General features: G+C 44.4%; 1 protein-coding gene across 1 annotated transcript in view; it reads right to left on the minus strand.

Moving 5' to 3' along the window:
- The window catches only part of DCHS2 (dachsous cadherin-related 2), a 232,076-nt gene extending 206,960 nt beyond the window's left edge, over positions 1-25,116 (minus strand). Inside the window, exon 1 of the mRNA XM_073343187.2 lies at positions 23,668-25,116. Within this exon, the coding sequence (XP_073199288.2) occupies positions 23,668-25,116 (1,449 nt within the window). The remainder of the gene's footprint in view (positions 1-23,667) is intronic.
- Positions 25,117-25,543: the final 427 nt, after the last annotated feature.

Raw genomic sequence — 25,543 nt, forward strand, 5'->3', positions numbered from 1 at the left:
CACGGGGCACAACTCGAAGAACCTCAGTTACTGCAAGGTGAGTAACTTTCTCTTCTTCTTCGAGTGCTGTCCCTGGGGCTGCTCCACTCTAGGTGAATGTGAAGCAGTACCCACTATGGTTGGTGGGATTTTGGAGTTGTGTGAGGGACAACGGTAGACAGTACCTTATGGCGACTATGGTGTCTGCCATGGTATCCCATGTGATAGCATAATGTTTGGCAAATGTGTGGTCAGATGTCCATGTGACCGCCTTGCATATGTCTGTAACAGGCACATTGTGGAGGAAAGGCACTGGATGTTGACATTGCTCTAGTAAAATGAGTCCTAACACCCTCCTGTGGTTGAACATTCTGGGTCTGATAGCAGGCTCCGATACAGGCCGAGATCCACTTGGAGAGTCTTTGCTTGGAGATAGCATCACCCTTTGATCTCTTGGTAGTAGAAACAAATAGCCTGGGGAATTCACAAAATGGTTTAGTTCTGTCAAGACAGACTGCAAGAGCCCGTCAGACGTTGAGGGTATGTAACGCAGCTTCCTGTGGAGTCATGTGAGGCTTGGGATGGAATACAGGTAAGTGTATTGACTGGTTAAGGTGGAAGGTAGACACAACCTTGGGGAGGAATTCGGGGCAGGTTCGTACAGTAACCTTGTTTTTAGAGAAAATGGGGTAGGGAGGGTAGGCCATCAGGGTGCTTATTTCACCAACCCTTCTTGTTGACATTATGGCAACCAAGAAAGCCACTTTCATGGACATGTGGAGCAGGGATGAGGTGGCCAGGGGCTCGAAACAGGGTTTCGTAAGAGCACGGAGAATTAGGTTGAGACTCCAGGAGGCTACAGGTGAATGAATCTCAGGGTAGAGATTTTGCAGACCCGTGAAGAAGCGTTTCATGACGGGCTGGGCGAAAAGTGAATAGCCGTCCAGAGTATCATGGAAGGTGGTAAGGGCCGCGAGGTGTACTCTGATAGAACTGAATGAAAGCTTGTCCTGTTTTAGTTCGAAAAGATAGTCTAAGATGTCAGGGAGGGTTGCAGTCTGGGGTATTAGGCATCTGTGGAAGCACCAGATGGAGAAGCGTGTCCACTTTTGCAGGTAAGTCTTAGGAGTGGAGTCCCTTCTACTGTGCAGGAGGATGTGTTGGATCTGTTCTGAGCAGGCTAATTCGTGGGATTGAAACCATGAAGAAACTGCACCATCAGATGGAGTTTCCAGAGCTGTGGATGAAGAAGCCGACCTGTGTAACAGTAGAATCGGTGGAAAAGCGTACATGAGGGAGTTGTTCCAAGGAATGAGGAACACATCCCCTAAAGATACGTTTGCGCTCCCGCTCTGGAGCAAAATAGATGGCATTTGCGGTTTTGAGGAGTGGCAAACAGGTCTATTGACAGAGTGCCCCAGTGGGAGGAGAGATGTCGGAGTATTGTGAGATATAATTCTCATTCGTGTTCCTCAGAGAAATGTCTGCTGAGTGTGTCGGAGGTAGTGTTGTGACATGCGGGCAGGTAGGAAGTGGTGAGTTTTACGTGATGTTGTATGCACCAATTCCATAGTTTAATGGCTACTATGCATAGGGAATGAGATTGTACTCCTCCGTGCCTGACAGCTCTGAGTTCTAGGAGATTGATGTGCAGACACGTCTCTGATAGGGACCAGCGGCACTGTGCCTTGTGGTCGCCTAAGTGTGCTCTGCAATCTATCTGGGAAGTGTCCGTGATCAGCATGAGTACTGGGGAGTGTGGATGGAAGGGAACACCCATGCATAGGTTCTCTGGTTTTGTCCACCAATGCAGGGAGGCCAATATGTTTGGTGGCAGAGTCAGTGTTATGCAGAAACTGTGTCTGCTGGATTTGGAGTTGGAGTTGAGCCAACCCTGAAGGCATCTCATGTGCAGTGTGGCGTATTTGGCCACAAAGGTGATGGCTGCCATATGACCAAGAAGCTAAAGGTAGGTCCTTGCCTGTATTCTGGGGCGAACAGAGATCGTGCCTATGAGATGCGTAATATTGAGGAATCGCAGGAAGCATCTGTGTGCTGGATGAATGGATATACGGAAATAGGCGTCTTGTAGGGCGAGGGCTGTGAACTAGTCCCCTTGTTCCAGCACGTGTATTACTGTGCCCAATGTGACCATCTTGAATTTTTGTACACGTACGAACTTGTTCAGTCAGCATAGGTCCAATATAGGTCTCTACTCCCTGCCTTTCTTTTGGGTTAGAAAGTAGTGGAAGTAGAATCGTTTTCCCCGATGTTGCTTCGGTACATGTTCGACTGCACCTAGGTGGACAAGATGAGCCACCTCCAAGCAGAGAAGATGCTCATGAGAGGGGTCCCTGAAGAGAGACGGGGAAGGGGAAAAGGGTGGGCAGGGAAGATAGGAAAGGGATGGAGTAACCTGACTGAGCTATTTCCAGGACCCAGCGGTCCTGCATGATCTGTTGCCAGACATGGTGGAAAGCCTGGAGGTGGCAGCCAAATGGGCAAATAGGTGGAGGAGTCAAGGGGTGGTCACACAGACCCCTGACCAGCACTTCAAAATTGTTGTTTGTTACCCGATGGCAGGAAGTAGTTGGTTGCGCCTGGTTTCGCCTGAGCATAGGAGGTCTGTTGCAGTTCGACCCCAGTCCAAACCATATGACACTGGGAGAGTGATATTGTTGTGCGCTGGGCCTCTGATAAGGTTGATACCATGGTCTCCTGGGGATGAATGGGTATATGCCCAATGTGTGCAAAGTGGCTCTAGAGTCTTTCATAGTGTGAAGGACTTCATCCTTGGAGTTTTGGGGGGTTTTTTTGGTTTGTTTTTTTGGAAAAGAGTTTATCTTTGTCAAAGGGGAGATCCTCCACTTTGGACTGCAAATCTTTGGGGATACCAGATGCCGAGAGCCAGGAAGCAGTGGCAGTGGTGTGGGCTGCTGGATCAGCCATGTCCGTGGACACTTATAGTGCCATCCTAGACACCAACTGACCTTCGACGAGGACTAACTTGAAGTCCGCTCTCCTGTCCTCCAGTAATGAGAGGCAAATCAAAGAGCTTATTGTAGTTGTCATGGTCATAGCTTGCAAGAAGGGCGGAATAATTTGCAATTCTAAATTGTAGAGCAGAAGAGGTATAAACCTTGCAGTCCAGGAGGTCAAGGCGTTTGGGGTCCTTGTCCTGTGGAGTGGGCCAGCAGTGTGGCTGCTTTGTTCTCTGCGTCGCTGCATCCACAACAGAATTAGGTTGTGGGTGGGGAAATAAGAAATCAACTTCCCTCGTGGGCACATACTATTTATGTTCAGTTTTCTTGCATGTTGGTGGAATAGAGGCAGAGGTCTGCCGGAGAGTATCAGCTGGTTCTAGAAGAGCTTCGTTTATGGGTAGTGCTATCTTTGAGGGTGCAGAGAGTTGGAGGATTTTGAGAAGTCTATGTTGTGTCTCCTGGACTTCCTCCAAAGGGATATCCTGGCTGAGTGCCATTCTCTTGAAAAGTTCCTGGAATTGCTTAAAGTCGTCCACGTTTTGTGGAGATGGAGGCATGAGGGCATCTTCTGCGGCTGATGGCGAGGCAGGAGCCGGTAAAACCGTGAAAGGTTCATAGCCCACTTCTTCCGGAGAGGGTTCAGGAGCTCTAGATGTTGATAGAGCAGGGGATATAGGCGTAGGACGAGCTTGCTGTCCGGTAGAAGGGGCACAAGGAGGAGCAGTGGCAGGAGCTGACCACGGGTACCACTGAGGCCAGGGCACAGGGTAGGAAAAGTTGGGTCCCAGCCACTGGGGGACAAATTAGGGAAACTGAGGCTGATTCTTATGATGCGCCATGTCTTGGGGTATGTATGGCTCTGGTAGAGGTGAAGACTCAGGCAGGGAGAACTCTGCCTGCTGCTGTGTGCCGTTCTCACTATCAGTGAAAGTATCCAGGTCAAGTGGTGAGAGCTGCTGTTCAAACAGTGAGTGCTCGGTGTCTAGGAGCGGAGTCATGCTCAGGGGCCAAAGAGATATCCTGCTGATGCAGGAATTGTTGCTGCGCCCTAGGCTGGTGTGCTGCAGAGTGTGAAGTGTGAGCGGCAGTTGGAGTGATTTTAGTTTCACTTTTGCAGAAGCCTAGAGCCATTTGTGAGAGCCCTGCAGGAGGTCTAAATCTGCTCCGGCAGGCAGGCAGCCTCGGTGCCGACATTCTTATCGGCACCAGGGTGGAGCGCGTTGTCGGCACTGGGTCCATTGTCGGTGCCGGAGGGACCGGTGCCGACGACAGCTTCCCACTGCGGGAAGTCGGGTCCCTGCTTTTGAGCCCCGTGTGAGTGGCTTGCAAAGTGCGGGGGCGATCAGAGTTGCCTGCTGTCCGCACTGACAGCACCAAGGGTAAAGACCCTGCGGGAGATCCTTTACCCTCTTGAGTGTCTCTGAGAGGAGACATTAGGGCTTCCTGCCTCTTCATGTGAGAAGGTGAAGCCGGGCTCCCGGTCGGTTCTGCCTTGGCAGGGGAGCATGAGGAAGAGGGTTTACTGCCCTTCTCCGTAAGCAGCTGCAGAGCTTTTTGCCTCTTCACGTGAGAGGGTGAAGCCATGCTCCCAAATGGTTCGGACCTGGCCGGGAAGCATGAGAGAGAGGGTTTGCCATTGCCCTCTCCAGAGGCAGCTGCAGGGATTTCTGCATGAGAAGCATTTTCAGCCGTGTCCCTGTCACAACAAGCCCTGGTTTTGAGGCTCGTGCAGTGGACACACTTGGCAGGGACATGTGTCTCGTTGAGGCACTTCACACAACGTGAGTGTCCATCGGACCTTGGCAGAAAGTCCTGACAGGAAGCACATTTCTTGCACTCTGAAGCCCCTGGCATTATTGTGCTAGAAATGCCAGGGGAGAGTGTCTCAGTGGGAGACAGACTTGAAGAGAAAAGGTTTTTTGTTTTTTTAAACTAAGTAACTATTCTAAAGGAAGGGAAACAACTGGAATGTTACTAACTATTTCTATGTTCTTTGTAATCATTTCCTTCAGAAACCAGGGAAGAGGATCAGCACTGGCCCGAGTCCCGTCTTCAGCCGAGGACACTTGAGAAGGAACAGCGGGGGTGTGGGTCGCGCGCACTTAGGCAGACCCTAACGACGCTGCGAGACAGCAGTGAGCGCATGCCTCCCAACCAGGCATTGCTACCGAAGATCTCTGATCAACAGCGCCAGGACACACCGTCACCTAGAGTGGAGCATCCACAGGGACAGCACTCGAAGAAGAAACAAGAATATAAAATCAAATTCTATTCAGCTTCTTGATGGTCAAGAACAAAAACTGATTCAGTCCATGAAATAGTCAAGACTGGAGCCATCCTGTCAAAACTGGGTAGCCTGGTAAAACTGAGTAAGTGACAACTTGGCATATAAGGGCCACCACTGTTCTTGGTCCTATCCAAGCAGTCCTTTAGTTTTAAATCTTAGTCCCATGTCCAGCAATAAGTGTTTTTCAGATAAAAATATTTTCTATTTTTATTATAGCGCCTAGGAAACCCAATCACAGATCAGGACCCCAGTATGCAAGATACTGTACAGAGAGCTACAAAGACAGTCCATGTCCCAGAGAGCTTATTTTCCTCCACTTGTTAGCAACTTAATTTTGGTTGAAAATTCTTTAGGGGACCGAAGTTAGAAGTTTCAGAAGCCCTTACATGAAGCCCATCTTCCTGTCAAGATAGCATATCAACCTCACAAGAACATTAGATATTAAATTAATTTAGGACCAAACTCAAGCTTAGGCACATGGATGTCCAATTTAGAAAAATCTGTCAACGAAAAAAAAAATCTGTAAGACTCTATGGGGTAAATTTTCAAACATGTATGAAGCTCAGTCCTATATCTCCCACTACCAAGATTTATGTTACTATTGCTCTAAAGTCCTTACTCAAACTATAGTAGGCACTAAGAAAAACTGAATTTCAGTCATGTGCCATGTGATATGAAAATTGTAGTTACTCTTCAGAATTTTATTAGAGTTTAAAAGCAAAAAAGACACAAAAACTAAAGTATAACAGCTCCAAACAGTTTCTCTGAGTGGTAATGTACATCCAGTACTTTGGACGTTACCCTAAACCATATGTGTTTGTTTATATTAGTAAAAAAAAAATAAAGCATATACAAGTTGTTTGTTTCAAGTGTGTTTAGTCAGTTTAAAAACTGCCCTTCCTGTCACCCCTTTCCAAGTACCAGATGTAGGTACAGTCAGTGGAAGTGGAGCAGACACAAGCATGACAATCTAATTCTCTGCACAGGAGAGTCTCACAAGGTCAATGCAGGAGACATATTTCAGGGCTGAATTTGGTAGGTTTCCTTGTTCTATGGAACGAGCACTTTTATTATTAACATACTATTAAAAGTTTCATACTTAAAATAACACAAACTTCAAAGTGCAGACATTAATTCCAAGTACATAGGCCTAAGACTGTCCTGATCTTTACCTATTGGCTTGGTTCATACACAACAGAAATCTTAAGAGCTAGTGAACTCTGGTATAGGCATAAAAATGTTTTTGTGTGGGGAAGCTGACAGGAAGAATGGAAAAGAGAGACTCTAAAGATGCATGCCTGTTGCCGTATTTTTAACTAGAGAATTATCAAAAAACTGTTTCTAAACAAAAATGCATTTTAAAACTCATGGGCTTGATTCAGTCCTGGCTTACCCCAGCATATGGCACAGTTGGAGGGGAAGAAAGAGTTGCAACTTTTGTATCTTCCCATAAAATCCTGCACCATTAATTCTATACGATTCTCAGCAACTGAAGTCACAGAGCAGGGCAAGGCTTTGGGTTGTAGGGTGGAATTCACCCCTCTACAGAAGTATAAGGCCTTTGCACTTCTTAAAATCTGACTTAAGTGAGATTTAAGTGTTATCAGGCCTTCTACTGGTTTCACAGAGGTGAATTTCATATATTTTAGCACATAATTCCTACACCCGAAGCATTCACCTCCCCATAATCCTTGTCAAGTAATTGCCAATGGCCGCAGAACAGAGATTCTACACCCACACATGACTGGCCAGAAAAGGGGTCTAATAAATGCTGATTTTATACAGTTAATATGTGCCTGTGATCATATTAAATGCAGACAAGAGCTGAATTTGGCTGTGTGTGTGTTAGGCAGGATAAAATTTAGTTTGGGTTTTTCTTTTCCTGTACATACTATGTATTTTTATCAGCACAATTCAAAACAGAAACATACAAAGTGCCTGCACATCTCATTGGGAAATGCTAAATGCTTCTGGGCATGTTTTCCAATAAGAAGTAGAATCTTTGTAATTCCACATTCTCCACAGAAGTGTGTAACCACCTAGGGCCCACTACAACAGAAGAACTTCTGGCTGCAGAGGTACCTTTATGGAAGAGTCCTACAGAAATTAAAAAGGAAGAAATCAATAGGGTTTTATAGAAGTTACTCTGAAAACCAAGAACATTTTCTAGAAAACTATCTTCTCTATAGACTATTGAACTGGATAGCAAAGATATAATTTTCTATTACCTTCTACATAATGGTTTTAAAAAACCTCATAGGAAGATAAGCTTTTTCTATTAAGTTCTACAGGACTTTTCCACAAGGGCGGAAAATGTTGTTGAGTGTCCAGGTATGAAGTCCCCTACTGTGCATTTCATACCATGGTGACAGAGGCACAGCAGAAGCTCAGGTTTGGGAGAATCACTCCAAGCACCAACCCAGCATAAGAGGGACTGCACAGAAAACTGTTATGTCCCTCAGTAAGCATTGGAAAAACCATCAATGTCATTTCAGGAGAACTGCACCAGTCACCATAACAGATGTTAAAGAGTCAGAGTGGTACCTTAAAGTTCCTGTACCCTCTGCTCTACAATATTATGTGGTTAGCCCCTTCTCTCTCTCCAGTAGCTGCCATCTCTCTTGCTCCCAAACTCAGAGGGCAGTATGGGAGCAATGTACCTAACAGCACACAGATTAAACGAGATCAGACCACATGTCCTGGCCACTGGCAAGTCGCAGCACTTATTTATGTTCAAGTGCCATATGCCACTGTACATACATGAAATACTTTTTTTAGCTACCAACATGGAATACTCTATCCCGCTCACAGCTACTGCACTCCACTATGTTTTGCATAAAGCATGTTTTGTGAGCTGCTATCTGTACCTGTTTATTGCTGATACCTACAGCAGAAGCTGGCTATTCTCGCAAACAGTCCAGACCCCTCCTCCTACTGACTTTGCAGCTGCTTCTAGTACCTCTCTTTCATAATGAATGCAGAGTAGGAGTTATCCCAAATATGCTGTGCAGTTGACGCACTGCACAGCAGATTTCTCCTGGCTTTCCACAAGCATACTGAATTGAGCTCTCCGAAACTTGTGAATAGGTTCTAAATCAAGCTCATAAATTGTAAACGACAAACGTAGACACTGTAAACCATTGATATCTTTCCAGCATGATTTGTTGTTCAAGAATGAATTGTTTCTACAGCAGCTTAGAAAATAAAGACTCATTCTGGGACATCTCAGTCAGTACATAGTAAGCTAGTTTGTGATTTTTTATCTAAAATTTTCCAGCCCTTATTTTCCCCTGTGCATCAATTTGAGCTTGAATAGGGACTCGGAGTGGCTGGCTCACTACAAAATCAATTTTCCCTCTCTTAGTATTGACACCTCCTCCTCAATTTTTGGGAGTGGATCACATCCACCCTGACTGAATTGGCCTTGTCAACACTGGTTCTCCACTTGTAAGGTAACTCCCTTCGCTTCATGTGTCGGTATATTTATGTCTGCATCTGTAATTTTCACTCCATGCATCTGAAGAAGTGGGTTTTTTACCTACGAAAGCTTATGCCCAAATAAATTGGTTAGTCTTTAAGGTGCCACCGGACTCCTCGTTGTTTTCCTGCATTTTTAACATTGAATCAGAGCTTTATTTAGTCACCAAAAGTGCTTTCATGCATGTCAAATGTTTGAGACTGGTTCTGAAATGATTACAATAAGGAACACAAATTATGTTAGGTTTCAGAGTAGCAGCCATGTTAGTCTGTATTCACAAAAAGAAAAGGAGTACTTGTGGCATCTTAGAGACTAACAAATTTATTTGAGCATAAGCTTTCGTGAGCTACAGCTCACTTCATCGGACAAATTATGTTGTGTTTCAAGGCAATTAAAGTCTTCATTATTAACCGAATTCCTTTTCTGTCCTTAAAAAAACCTTCAAAAGAAGTCACTTAAATATTACTCTAATTAAAAGAATATACAGAAAGTAAATTCACTCCAAAATTAAAAGAGGTATTGAAGAAAAGGTACTACCATAAAATATTTTTTCTTGTAATACAGAACCAGTTACAGTACAACAGGTAGTAAGATCCTGCATGGATTTTGAGAGACCTTGCATGTCTGTCCATTAAGCTCTGCACATAGAGCAGCCATAAAATATCACTGTCCGCTAAAGCCACATATTTTATGGATTACAAGAAGGTATGTGCAGTCAGGAAAGTGATGTTATTGCCATAGAGCTATTATCCTTTATAGGGACTCCACTGACTTTGATTTCTGGAGAGCTGAAGAATACCCAGCATGAATTTAGAAATCCAGAATATGAATTATACAAATTGCTATAAACTAACAATTAAACTAAATACAGTGTTCAAATAAATACCAACAGTGCAAACTGGATGAACAAATAAATAATATTTAGTTATAATTATATATTGACCAATAACTTCTGTACTGTCTAGTTTTCAAGGAAGTGGAGTTGTCTGTTTTGTGGTTTCCCCTCCCCCATTTCCAATCAAGTTTTAGAGTATAAAAAATTACAACCACATTAAACAGACCACCAGCCAGCAAAGGCTACTTAACTCTAGACAACTTTTTGAAAATTTAGAAAGCGAGAAGTGGGACTGGATAGTTCTAGAGACTGGTAGTAAGATGTAAAAGCCTTTTATTTTTCTGGGGCCAGGGGAGAAGTTTGTCTCAATGCTGGCCCAGGTTGACAGCAACCTGTCAGCTTTTGATCGCTGTTTGAGACTTATGTGAAATAAGTTTGCAGTTCAATTCTTAGCAATAACACTTTGCATCAACTGGACAGGTCTTAATACATTAAAGAACTAACCTCTCATCTCCCCAGCTCAGTGCTGAGGGACACAGACGAAAAAAATATATACTGCTGAAGCCTGTACTGTTCTGTGCAGTGGCTAAAGGGAGGATTTCAGTCACTAAACCCAGCAATCTGACATCTTCCAGAAGCACTAAATACCCTTTTTTGAAAAAGCAAAACATGTAAGGGAAACAAATCCAGAATATTAAAATACAAGTTTTAAAAAAAATCTTCCCTTTCCATTAGTGGCTGTTGGAAATATGTACATTTTATGTAAGAATGAGCATCTCTATTACTTTGTCTTCTATTTATGTTTAATACATAAAACATGAACAAATCCGAAGTCCTGCAGATGCTCCTTGGTTTTGAACATATTTATATTGTATTTCAAACACATTTTCTGAAAATCCAGAGGCCTTTCCCTATTCAGTACATTAAAAATGGATATTTTCTATAATATGCTATTGCAGCTTTATATGAAATCCTTTCTTGCTGAGATGTGCATTCCACAGCCAAAAAAGTACAATCGCATTTCAGAGATTTTGTTATTCCATATGCCTCGGTTCTGAAGAAATAAAATTAACTTAGAAGCTCTAAACAGTGAGCTACTATAATTCTCTTATGGACCTTAAAAGTGCAAACTGTTCTAACAGCAAAATGCTTAGGGATTTAGATAATATGACAGATAAAGCACATGATCTTTAGCTTCTGGACTTTCAGAGAGACTAACATTTTGTTCTAAAAACAATATGTATATTTTCTTTATTCAATCCTTAGAAGAAAATGATCTATAGCATAGAACTACTGTGTATGATCGACAGTTTTGTCACAATGTGTGTTCTCTTCAAGCTATTGTTAGATATAATTGGTTATATCTTTCATATAAGAATATATGCAGTTCTTTTTATGCTGCATGTTTTTTGCAATATACAGCTACACTATAAACTACAATCTGATCCTTCAATGGGAACAAATTCAGGCACTGTGGCCAAGTTAAAGTATTTAGGCACTGCTGTCAATGGGATTTTGGCTCATGAGTGCCTAAATCCCTTTTGAAAATGAAACTCAGGTTCCAAATTAGTTAGGCCTTGGAACACTAAAAGCAGCAACACCTATACATTTAAAAATCTGGGCCTGTATGTCGAACAGCCACACAGTGGCTATACTGTACAACACAATATACTAAAGTAGGTACATTAATTAACTATTTTATGTTGAACTTCATCAAGTTAGTAGAGATCCTGGGCTTTGTTGCAGTCATCAGCACACTCTATCCCTGAACAGCATGATGGGGAGAATTACCCCCAATATATGAGAATCCTTTGGTGGTACAGGCTGAACCTCTCAAATCAGGCACTCCATGGTCCAGCAACATCTGTGGTCTGGCATAGGCATCGACTCCATGGGTGCTCCGGGGCTGGAGCACCCACGGGGAAAAATTAGTGGGTGCGGAGCATCCACCGGCATCAAGTTGCCCCCCTTGGCTCCTCTCCCCCTGCGCACAGGCGGCCCTGCACTTACCAACTCCTCCTCCTCCCTCCCAGCGCTTCTGGAGAGCCACGAACAGCAGATTTGCGGCGTTCAAACTCCGGGAGAGAGGGGGAAGACCCGGAGCCGACGGCTGGGACCCTGGGCGGGGGTTGCTGCAGCAGCCCCTGCATCCCTACTTCCCACGGGTCTGGTGGCAGCGGGGCCCCAGGCAGGGGGCCACGCTGGGTGCAAAGCCCAGGGTTGCTGCAGCACCCCCTGCATCCCTACTTCCCATGCCTGCGGAGGCCCACTGGCACTCTGCATTGACCTCCCGTGGTTCGGCAAATTCTCTGGTTCGGCACCAGTCAGGTCCTGAGGGTGCCAGACTAGAGAGGTTCAATCTGTGCAGGGTTGAGGTTGTGCTTCCTAGGCCACACCCACCTTACGAGCAACACCAACATAGGAAGCACAGCCCAGGGAAAAGGGGGTATGACTGGGTTATCCATACCCCAGCAAGCTCTGGCTGCCAATTGTTCCATTGAGGTCAACGGCATCTGGTACAAATTAGAGCTGCCTCCAGCTTCTAACTTACACCAAGGAAACAGGCTGGCACAGAGCCACCCTAGCATTATAGAAAGTGCAAAGGTGGTACATAGCATTCCTTTGTTGCACTGTGCACTCAGCTACAGTCCAGGATCTGGGCCTTAATCACCTACACTATAAACTACTATATTATGAAAGCACACATACAGCACCAATACCGTTTCACCTTACTCACACAAAACTCTCATTTAAGTCAATGGACATTTTGCATGAGTAAGGAAAGAAAGATTTAGCAAGCAGAATCTCCCATACTAAAAAATGCATATGCTGTGTTAGATATTTGAAAATATCACTGCATATAGGAAACACACTTCTGAAATACAAACTTAATATATATTGAATTTTTAGTATTTTAATTGCCAAAATCTTATTTCATATTTAATTTGAATGTGTGAAGATGATACACTAGATAATGAAACACATACTACTTACCAAGAAGACAGACTGTACAGTGTATACAAAGAATTCTCTCTTCCACTCAGATATCGAGAACATTTCAATATATCTTGTAAAATCAGCAAGAGTGCTTGTGCTCTTGTACAGGGCATAGTTTAGAATACAATATACAATACAAAACATTATATAATACACCTTTCCACCATATACTTTCTTGCTTACTCTAAATCATACATCTATGACATATACTGAAACCTATACACTGCATAATAAAAACAGTATTCTACTGTTATACACCACCCAGCATCCAGGCAAACAATCAGTTTACCTTATACTACACCACACTGATGGAAGGGGACATTTGGGCAAAGGTAATGGGGAAACACTACCTTTAAAAAACAAAAAGGTCTCATGGGATTTTAATGTCTATTTAGAGCAGACAAGACTTTACTTTTTAAAATCTCACTAAAAAGATCTTCATGCAATGTGATGTTAGCAGATCAGGTGCAAGCTCGTGCCAGAGCCCCAGGCCAATTCACTTGTATTTTATTATAGATCAAACTGATTGTTCAATATAGAAGTGTATTTGGTGTTTAAACTTAATGAAAATGAGTCAGATGTTACTTACATTGTTCTCAGCTATCTGTATCCCATTATAACATTGTAGCAAACACTTATATTGTGTATACCCTTGTAACTAAATAGCCCATCAAATGACAAAGAAGCCTTGTGGAATGCAAATGAAGAACTTTTAACAGAAAAGTGCTAATTTCAAAGCAAGTGGTCATTGTGTCTGATGATCAGAGATTAAAGACTCAAAATGTATTCCTCACTCTCCATCATCAAAGAAAAAGCCATTGTGGTTAGCCACCATGTCAGCTTGTTTTCTATGAGAAGATGTGATAAGTATGGATTCAAGGAAAGACCCTTGATCTCTGGACTGTTTGGACTCTTACAGGGAAGTGTACCAGATGCAAAGCAGAGATCCCCAGAGACAATCTGGGTACCCTAAAAAGACTTTTGGAACACTGGCAGTTTATTACATCACTGCCACTATTTGCAATTACAAACTGTGACTCACTATGCATATATTTTACCAGCTTTAACCTCTCAATAATTCTCACTTCCTTTTCTCAGGTAATAAACAGTTAGTTAGTTTACCACAAAATTGGCTACCAGTATTGTCTTTGGTGTAAGACCTACAGTACCAATTGATCTGGGGTATGTGACTGGCCTCTTGCAACTGGAAGCAACCTAAATGTGATTTGGTTTTTGGTGTAAGCAACCAGGTTGTCTATGTGGCAAGATAAACTGGAGTGTCTAAGGGGACTGTCTATGACTCTATGGTAAGACTGGTATAGTGATCCAAGAGTTCACATTTGTCACTGGCTTGGTGAAATCTAATTATAGAACACAATGTTACTTTGGGGTGTCTACCCTGACATAAGCACTTTGAGTCATGAGCTATTCCAGACATTGTGGCACACAATAAAATGCATAGTGACCAACTTCAGAAGGATGATAAGTCAATTCAACCTATCAACCCCCAGAAAACTAGGTATTTCAAACCTGACTCTTTGACTACTACACCATTCAAAGCCACTGCTGTTACTGCATCAATAAATAATAAAAACAACATTTACACGGACCTTTACATATTCAGAGCACTTACTAATATTAATTATTAATCCTAAAACACATTTTTAAATAATACATTTTAATATTACAACTAAAACACTTATATAGCACTGTAAACATTCATAGAACATAAAATATAACACTGTCTCTGCCTTGAAGAGCTTACCATGACAAATTTATGTCAGGATTTGATTTAGTAACCTTGCTACGGGTTGAAACATTTCGCTTTGCAAAATCCCATCAGGAAAAGGTTTTGCATCAAAGGAAGTTACCAGGTACATTTTAGGATACAAAATATATTATATTCTTAATGCACCAGAAAATGAATCCTAGTGTCAGGTATGCAGAAAAGTACTTAAACAGAATTAATTAAATGAAAATTTACAGGTCAAGTTTCAGCCTGTTGTGTATGAAAGAGACAAATGTTATATTCCCCACACACGCAGTCAGCGAAGACTAGAAACAATGACAGATCCTTGACTATAGTGGCATGTCAGTTAATACTGTTTTCTGACACATACCACACTAAAACTCCATAAGCAGCAGTACAGTTCCTCACAATATTGAAAAGCATTCAGAAGCATTCAAAAAAGCTTCAAAATAAAGTTAAGAGACTGATTTAAACCTACATTAGCAAGGAAATTTAAAGGTAAGACTTCCACTCATTCCTCAATGCACTACATTACGATCAGCAGAACAGCTCAGAAGAGAGCTAGTTTGTCAACACCCACAATACTGAGGCTCACAGAACTGTAGTAGAATACTTTGCAAATTACCCATTTATGTTAACATTGAATGCTTATGGTATGATTCTGTAGCATGTATCATTCAGTCTAAATCTATTCAGCACAAATCATTACAGGGCAACCCATAGCCTAAGTAACCAAGCTGGCGCTGGAGTGAAATATGGGCACAGACAGGGAGGAATCCTCACCACCACTCAGAGATCTGCAGGCTCTTCTCTGAGAGCCTCTTTGGCCCATGGGGAGGGGAATTGTGAGGAACTATATAGAGGCAGATCCTCTGGCTTCATCCCATCCCCAGCCTCCCCCTGTGCACTGACACACAGGAATTGCCAGAGTGGAGATTCATGCTGTGCAGGAAGTGCACCCTCCCATGCTCCCTCCACCATTATATATTATGATAGAAAAAGAGGCCGGTGCAATAGGCAATAGAGCTATGGATGCTGTGCTATTACCACCTCTGACCCACTTTACCCTTATCACCCTTACCCTTCGAGCTGGACAGGAAACAGTTTTTCTGGCCCACAAATAGGAAAATTTTTCAAACTCTGAGAGCTATCTTGAATCAAGATGAAAATTCAAAATTTCAAAAATATACACACACTGAGCTGTTTGTTTTCAGTCAATCAGACCATTTGGTTTTAATAATTTTGAAATGTTTTGTTTGGATTTCAGCTTTTTAAAAATCTTTTTCAGTCTAATTAATTTAAATGTTGAAACAAAAAGTCATTTTGAACTGGAAAACTTTGACTTTGAAACATTTTTCCCCTCAGCATCTTTTACAAGTTGGGGAATTTGTCAAACTCAGCCCAGTTTCAGGCAGGGTGGATCTGATTTAAATCAAATTGATTTAAATCATGATTTAAATCACTAGTCAGGAAGACTCGATTTAATCATGGATTTCTACATAAAAGTGCATTCTTGTTGGTTGTTATAACCATAAAACATATTCTTCACAACTCAGAGATAGATGTAGGTTTCATTTTTAGAAGGTACACACTATACATTTTTAAAGAGATTTATTTTGAAAACTTTTCAGATTAGTTTTACAGCTGTATCAGAAAATGAATGATTGTTGGTTATTTCATTTACCAAAGGTAACTGAAGCAGATAATTATGAAGTCATTGGGAGGTGAACTATCTCCAATTCAACAGGTTAATCATTAATATTTGGAGAATTTGCTTGCCATGCTGTATTAGGAGGAGAACATCACCAGACAGACATTTGAATTGTTTTATTTAACTAAAACAACAACATTATGTATTCTGGATTTTTTTCCTTCAACAGCAAACATATAACATTTTAACAAAACAAGCATGTGAATTTTTGAATTTAGTTAATCATTTAAGTTTTTTAAAATCAGGTTTGTTTTTGTTAAAATTGTTTTTAACTAAAATAATTATATGAAATTTTTTTTATAATAACAAAAATTAAATCAATGTCAACTAGGTCAACATGAGAAACTTAAAATACTGGCTTCTGCAGCTAACTGAATCATCTTCACCTTCATTTTCCTGTTTGTTCATAATCTGGAAAAGAAAAACAAGCTTTCCTGCTTTTTCAGGTCCCAAACGATTTCTCAATTTGGAATGAATTAGTCCAAAGTAAGAAAATATTATTTCAACATTGGCAGAAGAAGCTACTGCTGTTAACAGTGAGATTATCACTTCAACAGTCTCTGAATCCACTTAAGTGCCTTCCACTTGTTCACTGGTGTGACTTTCTCTAAAGCATCACAAGAAAACATATTTCTTGAATGGTTCTTATTCACAAACTGGGTCTCTTTTACGGCCTGCTGCCATTATAGGTTTTCCCTTCTAGTAAGGGAATGGTATGGTAGATCTCAAATCAATGAAGGCTACACTCAGAAAGACCTCAAGACTTCTGGAATATGTTGCTCAAAACAGTGTCACTTTTAGTTCTACTGCCTGTCCCTCCCTGCTCACCTTTATCTCCAGACTTCTTCTCTTTGTCCAGATCTATTCTGCCCCCAACAATGTTCTATTCACTGACCTCTTTGAAAGTCTGCACTTTTAGAGAAAGGGATTGACTCTGTGTACACAAATTTTCAGAGGGACAATAGGGTTGAGGTCTGTTATTTCTCACCTCTCTATGTTTATTTATTTATTTATTTTAAAACATTTTTGCTGCTACACAAGCATGTTACCTCTGGAGACACAAATCCACAGTTTGAGAACTGCAAAACTAAGAATCTCTGATGGTATCTTCGAGACTGAGCCCTGAGTCCCATTGGGTAGATAGAAAGATTAACCTAAATAATCTATACAGAAGCCCCTGGAACCCCATAAGATTGGGTCCCTAATCCATGAACTTTTGGAACTTATTTACAAAACTTTTCTTAAACATTACATGAATATATGGTCTCATACTATAGAATTAGAATTTATAATCCCTATTCCATGATGAGATATCTTTGAACTATAATGTATCTTAAAAAAGCATTTTATCAAAAAAATCCGATTTACATTAAAAACCAATTTATTTATTTATTTTTTTAAAATCATTGATTTTTATCCATCCTGGTTTCAGATCAACAATTGCCATTTGACAAAAGCATTTAGTCAACCTATTACTGACCAGTTCCACAGATAACGCCCTTGCAGCTTGGAAGATACCAATGCCAGGATCATTTCCTAGTATCTGGCTCTATTCCTTCACTGTATGCCAAGAGGTTGGCAGCAGCACACTTCTATGCTAATTCATTTTCACATGCTGGGTGAGGAGTGGTACCACTTGTGTTGTGGGCCACATATTTGTCAGGCCGAGTAGGAGAAGGTACAGGGGCATTACCTAGTCTCCAGTACATAAAAAGAGTTTATTCCAACTTCTCAGTTCCTCCCCCTGGACTCATGTGAAAAGGGAAGGTCTATAAAAATCTCTGCTGGAGACACACAAGCGGAAGAGTGTTTTGGGGGAAAATGCAGGTCTTTTCACCCAGGCACTAAGGGCTCAATTGATGGCAAGGCTGAGTGGAGCACTGTTTTGGGATGGTTGGTATTTTGCCTGCTTGTTTGTTTTTAATATAACACTTTTTGCTTGTGTTATCTAATTTCATTTACAGAGTTTCTCTCCTACTGAGCTCATCTTGTTGTCTGTTGCTTTTGTTTCTGCTTCGTCATCTCACCAGTAAACAGTGAGTTTAAGATAAGTGTACTTATAACCCATAGTGGCTTGCGTGTAATATGCATGACAATTTAAAAAACCCACAAAATTTATAACTAACAAATTTACTCTGTGCATTTCAATGCATACTTTTCCCCTCTACTTCACAACATCCAATAACCCATTCATTTCTGTTTTGTTCCCCCTCCCCTCCCCCCACACACTCTTTTAAGGATTTTTCCTGTTTGTTTAGATTTCAGGTGGTGATTCTAAATTATTTCAACCTAGTTGTTTTCTCAGTGATGCAGTCATTATGCTGTCAGCTTTTTTGAATTAATAACTTATATCAGCTGCTGCATATAAATTCAGTTTATTTTCCAGAAAATACTTTGTCTCTCACTGAGCAGCAGGGATATTGTAAGGACAGATCAGATTGATCTTTGTGTTTATGCAGTTAATAGCTGACTTGCATCTCTCTAACCTACCTGAGTGCTTGCTGAACACCACCACATTGTGTCAGAAGCCATAACTAACCAAGAGATGGAGTAACTGTTTCTACTAAATTAGCTGGATTTGCAAGAAAATCTGCCTGAATAAAATGAATCAGTATAAACAAAGTTTTAAATTTTTCTCATTGCTGCTGAGATTGCACTTAAAGCACAGTTAATGGCATTTTCCCATGGTGGTAGGCACTGGAGCACTGAAAGCCTACGTTGTTTCTAGATGAGAGGGGCAGGTTCATTCAAGCTATGGATATTTGTAAAGCAAGTGAAATTAATCAAATGCAGATTTAGGTGCAGAGTGATCCAGTACCAGCCACACAACTAGTCTCTGAGACATCATTTCGAACAGGAAAAAAATTGAAATGAAGGAAACCCAAACAGCAATCAAAACAGGAGTAAAATTTCTTGTCAGGCAAAAATTCTTGACCACATCTTGTCATTTGGAATACAGATGAAAAAAAATGACCAGCATTTACTGACTGACTAGATTTATAGCAGGGTAGTAGAGTAGAGCAACTACTGGCAAGACCTAGAACATAGCTCTTTGTTACAGTCATCAGTTTAGTGGGGAGAAAGTAAGAGGTTTCTATATTTTACCCACCTGGGTTGAAAAATCTAATCACCGCAGAGCGGGAAGACTTCCCTGATGAGCAAAGGGGATTAAACCATTCATTTCTGCAGAATTTAAATTTTTATTTAAAAATGGTTTTTAGGTCCTACAGTTGTGAACCAAAGGTAAAACAATGCAGAGCTGCATTCCTTATTATGCAGATAGCTTCAGTCCATTTCTGCTGCTAATAAGTTGGCCAAGCAGCAGCAAAGTGAAATTAACAAAATTCTTCACTTATCAAGGTTCTATTCAGCAGCAATGACACAATCAATAATGATGTCAGTTTCATGCAGGTTCTTGGTAAAGTTATGAGCAGTAACAAGTCAGATATTGGGCTTATAGGCCCCAAGAAAATGGCTAGGAGAGGGGTGGAAAAATAGAGACTTTTCCGCTCCCCACTATTAATTGCAGCTGGAAATCTCTGGGAGAGCAGTTACTACAAAACAGCCCCATCGTCCTTAAGACAGCCAGGAGGCTCTGGAGGGTGGGAAAGAGAGCATAAAAAAGCTTTTTCACACAGTCAATTGTCCAAGCCATTAGCTTGAAGCTTCACAATTGATTAGACCAGTGTTTCACAAACTTGGGACGCTGCTTGTTCAGGGAAAGCCCCTGGCGGGCCAGGCCGGTTTGTTTACTTGCTGTGTCCGCATGTTCGGCCAATCGCGGCTCCCACTGTCCTCAGTTTGCTGTGCCCGGTCAATGGGGGCTGCAGGAAACGGCAGCCAGTACGTCGCTCGGCCCACGCCACTTCCCGTGGCCCCCATTGGCCAGGCACAGCAAACCACAGCCAGTGGGAGCCCGCAATCGGACGAACATGCGGACACGGCAGGTAAACAAACGGGCCCGGCCCGTCAGAGGCTTTCCCTGAACAAACGACGTCCCAAGTTTGGGAAACACTGGATTAGACATAGGCAAAGTGATGAGAAAAATTTAGCCCTCAACTAGAATCCAGGGTCAACACCCATGTGAAAATCCCAGCACCCTCCTCATTCCTAGCAGCTGGAAATGTCTGGACTTAACTGCAGCATTCCCGCGGAACCTTGCTGTTGGGCCCCACCTTATCTTTTGTGTGTACCTCTGGCTAATAGATTTAGTCCTATACCTATGATAGGCACATGGCAATTTTTTCAAGCTCTACTCATAGTTACAACAGTGCAGTGACAGTCAACATATACGGTACATTTGACGTTTGAATGACCCGCTGGAAAACCCTCATTCTCCACTAGTACATTTAAACCTTTTTAAAAAAAATAAGTATGTATATTACATTTCTTTTAGTCTCCGCACCTCCTTGAGGATGGTAATATATACATGACTAAATACATGTCAGGAATAATCAGTTCCTACTGTAGATTGAGGCCACATCAATTTAAAAAAACAACTTTCCTTCAGCACCATGGACTGCTGGCTGCAATCCTCCTCGCTATTGCTACCACTTGGCAACCCTAATGAGGCTGAAGTATCTGACTAGCAGCAGATAAACTCCTCAAATGGTTTTGCCAGCTTTTCTATTTGCTTCCCAAAGCATGAAGCCAGCAGGAAACATCTCATGTGACCTGTAACCAGGAGGGAGTTTGAGTGGAAGAAGTTTTTGGTTTTAAAGGTTACCATCTTCAATAAAGAGCTTATTGCAGCACACTTGAATGCTAAAATGAGCTAACCGTTTAAAACACAAACTGCATTTTAAATGCTAATTTTATAAGCCAAGACTCCCAAATACCAATTGTGATGTGGATATTTTGAAAACAACAGCCTTGCAAAATTCTACTCAACCACACTTGTAGAGGAGTAGTTGTTTGACGGGAAAGTAAAACATCTTTTTTTAAAAAAAAAAATAGCATTAATCATCATGGTAATAGGTCAGTGAACTGACCTTGTTCATTGGCAAGTAAACTTTCATGATCATATTGCAAAGCTAACTATTCCTTTTTCCTTCATTTCAGTTCCCTCATGTCATCCTGTCTGGCTCCTTTCCTGCAGCAAAGCTTCAGAATCCATCATTCAGTAATAACTACCATTAGAACCAGCTCATAGGGACTCTGTGTTTATTATCTAGCCCTAGTGTCAAAGAGTTTTTACATGCCAAGAGATACAAATTAAATCTTTTTAAGAACACTTCACAAAACCCAATGCAATAAATACACCATTTAGCTAAGCTCTATTGGGGCAAGTGCTTATCATTGAATGGAGGCTCAAAATGGTGTAGGTGATGTTGTAAAATGATGTATTTGGTGGCACCAAACCAGAGCAGAAGCCAGATAGCATAACTATGGAGGAGCTGAAATGAAGAGCACCAGAGGATAAGTCAAGTCAGTTTTGTGTTGAATGCCAACCAATTGCCCTTGCTATTCAGAGCATTCACCATCTATAAAACAAAATGCACTAATTGCAGTGCTTACCACACTGTGGCCACTACTGAAGACAAATAATACATTCCTTTAATTTTTTGCAAAGGTTGTAGTTCATATTAAAATGAATACAATTAAAGCTATAAAGATCAGATACAAAATACTTCATCACTTTGCTGACAGAAAGCACACATGGGAAAATCTATCACTCATGTGATCCATATGCTACAACTAGGATTTAATTGGAAGCACATCTCCATGGTAAAGAGACCAAACACTAGGAAAAACCCCACAAGGCTTTGGAGCAAAAGGATTCCACTAGCAGAAATATGGTGTGAATAAACCCTGGTTGCAACACATGAAGCCAAGGAAAGTATACTTACTGTGAGCTTTCCTTCCTGTTTTCTTTACCTGCTATGGCTCCAGTTAGGGTCAAGATCACTATCAGCAGTTTATTCTGTATTTTTTGAGAATTTGATTGTTTGTTGTTTGTTTTTTAGTTGCATCCAATGGGCTAGATCCTATAGATACTTACAGATATGAGTTATTTTACTCATGTGAGCAGCCCTACTGAAACCATGAGAGGAGTTATTCACCTGTATAAGTGTTTGCAGGTTCAGGCCTTAATGTTGGAACGTATTTTACTGCATTCGTGTTGAAAAGCTAGCCAACTCTATGTTACACCATCCTCCATAAAACTAGCTCACCAAGACCACCCAAGCAGTCAATCCTGAGGAGGGCAACTAATAATACGATGATAATTTTAATTTCTAAAGCAACCAGTATGAAGTGCCTGCATACTGTACAAAATAAACACTTAAGATTGGTGCAAAAATAGCTCATTCCCCCATTTTCAGTTTGTTCATCTTGTACCAACAGAACCACAACTACGCAAACATCTTGAAGCCATGACTCTGTCAAAAAATAATTCTGTTCTATGATACCATATATAGCAAATGGTAATGCAAAGCCTGGAGGATACTATGGAAGAGAAAGAACAATATGTATTCCCCGGGTCTGTGGAATGTTTAGAAAAACAGTCTGGGACCAGAAAGACTTTTCCCCCAGAGAAACCACAAGGAGCACAAAAAACGATTGTTCTTCTGAGGACCAAAGTTTGCCTCACTCACATGGAATGGTTACAGGATTCTGCCCACATGGCAAAACCCAGAGCCTCCTGTACAACCTCAAGAGATCCTTGTGCCTTTCTTTGGCTCCACAGAAGACCAACGTCAATAGAATTGTGCTGCCTTGGATCTCTGCAGCTAGTCCATTCCTCCAGAAATCCCTTTTCATGAAAGAAAAAGCAGACGCATAGTGAAGTTAATATTGACTGTCAGGGTTAATTCTGCTATGGAATCCATGCATGGTTGAGGATAACGGACACTCCAGAAACACATGGCGAGGCATACCTTCCCAACTCTACAGCATATCTTCAATGGTACTTGGCAAAAGGGGTGTATCATGCTGAAGATGCCCCTTTTCTATGTTTTCTGCATCCTAATCTATAGGAGTTTTCCAGAGAGGCCCAGGAAGGAAGGATTTTGTGTGTGAATTTCCTTGGTTTACCCCAAGTCACCAACATAACCTACCAGTTTTTAAAATGTGACAGTGTTTGCAAAAAGGAAACTATTTCTTTGGCTTCCTTCTTACAACGAATTAATGAGAAAAGCGGGAAGAAAACTGTTATGCCTTACAATCAGTGTGTGTGCAATGTTTTGAAACCAGAAGCCCGTGGAGGGGGATGTTGCGATTTGGGCGTGACAACAGTTAAGCTGACAGTATAGGAGTTCAAGGAGTACTTGTGGCACCTTAGAGACGAACAAATTTATTTAAGCATAAGCTTCCATGGGCTAAAGCCCACTTCATCAGATGCATGCAAATACTCTCTGGCAACCGTGCCTAGGGGACACAACAGGTGCGGTTTTCTACATCAGCCATAGTGTGAGCCCGATGCAGACCCTGCCAAGGCGGCTTGCTGCCCCCATGCCTCCCCCCACAGGGATGCTCCCTGTCCCTACATAGGGAGAGGGCTGCTACAGGCCCCTGAGCACAGCCAGTACCAACGAACCCAGGTGTCTCCGGAGAAGATACTTAAGCTGCCCCGAGACTCCCCGCCTGCGCCGGCCCCAGCAGGGCTGCCCTGGCGGGCCGCTGCCCCCGCCCCCCAGCCCGGTTACCTGCAGCAGGCAGTGCCCGGGCCCCGCGTGCTCGGCCAGGCTGGCGTTGTAGACCTGCTGCTCGAAGACGGGCTCGTTGTCGTTGGCGTCCTCCACCAGGACGCTCACCAGGCAGGAGGCGGAGAGCGGCGGCTCCCCCAGGTCCCGCGCCACCACCCGCAGCTCCAGCGCCGCCTCCCGCTCGCGGTCCAGGCCGCGCCGGGTGCTGATCACGCCGCTCAGCGGGTCGATGTGGAAGAGCTCGGGGCCCGCGGCGCCCGCCGCCGCCTCCAGGGCGTAGCGCACCTGGGCGTTGGGGGAGCCGGGCTCGTCGGCGTCCGAGGCGCTGAGCCGCAGCACGGTGGTGCCGGGGGAGGCGGCCTCGGAGACGGCGGCGCGGTAGCGGGGCTGCGGGAAGGCGGGCGGCTGGTCGTTGATGTCGGCGATGCGGAGCAGCAGCGTCTCGCGGGCGGAGAGCGGCGGGGAGCCGGCGTCGGTGGCCGCCAGGCGCAGCTCGTACAGGTCCCGCCTCTCGCGGTCCAGGGGCCCCTCCACGCAGAGGAAATAGAGGCCGGCGGCGCCGCCGGGCCGCAGGGCGAAGGTGCCGTCCCCGCCCTGCAGGGTGAGGCCGATCTCGTCCCCGGCCTCGTCGGGGTCGGAGACGGAGACGCGGGCCACGTAGTCCCCCGGCCGCGCGGCCTCGGAGAGCCGGGCGCCGCCGCCCTCGGTCAGGTAGAGCACGTGGATGGCCGGGCTGTTGTCGTTCACGTCCAGCACGGCGATGGAGACCAGCGCGCTGCCCACCTCGGGCTCGGCGCCGCCGTCGCGCGCCTGCACGATGACGCGGTGCAGGGCGCGGGCCTCGCGGTCCAGCGGGCGGTTGACGCGCAGCAGCCCGGTCCGCTCCTCCACGGCGAAGTAGGCGGCGGGGTCGCTCTGGCGGCGGTTGATGAGGTAGCGCACCTGGCCGTTGGCGCCCAGGTCCGGGTCGGTGGCCCGCAGGCGGCAGACGGCGGTGCCCGGCGCCGCGTCCTCCCGCACGCGGGCCCGGTACTCGCGCTGGCTGAAGGCGGGCGCGTTGTCGTTCTCGTCCAGCACCCGGATCTCCACCCGCAGGCGGCCGCTCAGCCGCGGGCTGCCCCCGTCCCAGGCCTCGATCACCAGCCGGTGCGAGTCCGCCCGCTCCCGGTCCAGCCGCCGCAGCAGCACCAGGTCCAGCGGCTCCGGGGGGGAGCCGTAGCGCAGCTGGAAGAGCGGCGCCGCCGCCGCCTCCGCCGCCGCCTCCTGCCCTTCGGCCAGCAGCGTGTAGCCCTGGGTGCCGAAGCTGCCGGCGTCGGGGTCCCGGGCGCCCGGGAGGCGGAAGGCGGTGCCGGGCGGGCTCAGCTCGGAGACGTTGAGCCGCAGCGAGTCCCGCGGGAAGCGGGGCGGATGGTCGTTCACGTCGGTGACCGCGATCTCCACCTGCACCATCTCCCCGCGCAGCGTGGCCGCCACGAAGCTGTAGCGCGCCCGCCGCTCCCGGTCCAGCCGCCGCGCCGTGCGGATGATGCCGGTGTCCGGCTGCACGTGGAAATCCGCCAGCAGCGCCGACTCGCCGCTCCCCTCCGACAGGAAGAAGCCGCCGGGCTGCCCGTCGCCCGGGGGCAGCCCGGCCCGGATGTCCCCGACCAGCGTGTCCGCCGGGAGCCCCTCATCCACCGCCAGGCTCAGGTTGTACAGCTGGGCCGAGCAGCCCCGCGCCGCGCACAGCCACAGGGGCGCGAGCAGCGCCAGCAGCCCGGCCCCAGGCGCCCCTGGGCCCCCGCGTCTCCTGCTCCCCCGGGGGAGCGGCCGCTCCCGCTGCCTCTGGCACCTGCTGCTCGCCCTCGGGGGCAGCGGCCGCTGCCCCATCTCCGCT

Source organism: Lepidochelys kempii, chromosome 4, assembly GCF_965140285.1.
Source record: "Lepidochelys kempii isolate rLepKem1 chromosome 4, rLepKem1.hap1, whole genome shotgun sequence".
Classification (NCBI taxonomy): domain Eukaryota; kingdom Metazoa; phylum Chordata; order Testudines; family Cheloniidae; genus Lepidochelys; species Lepidochelys kempii.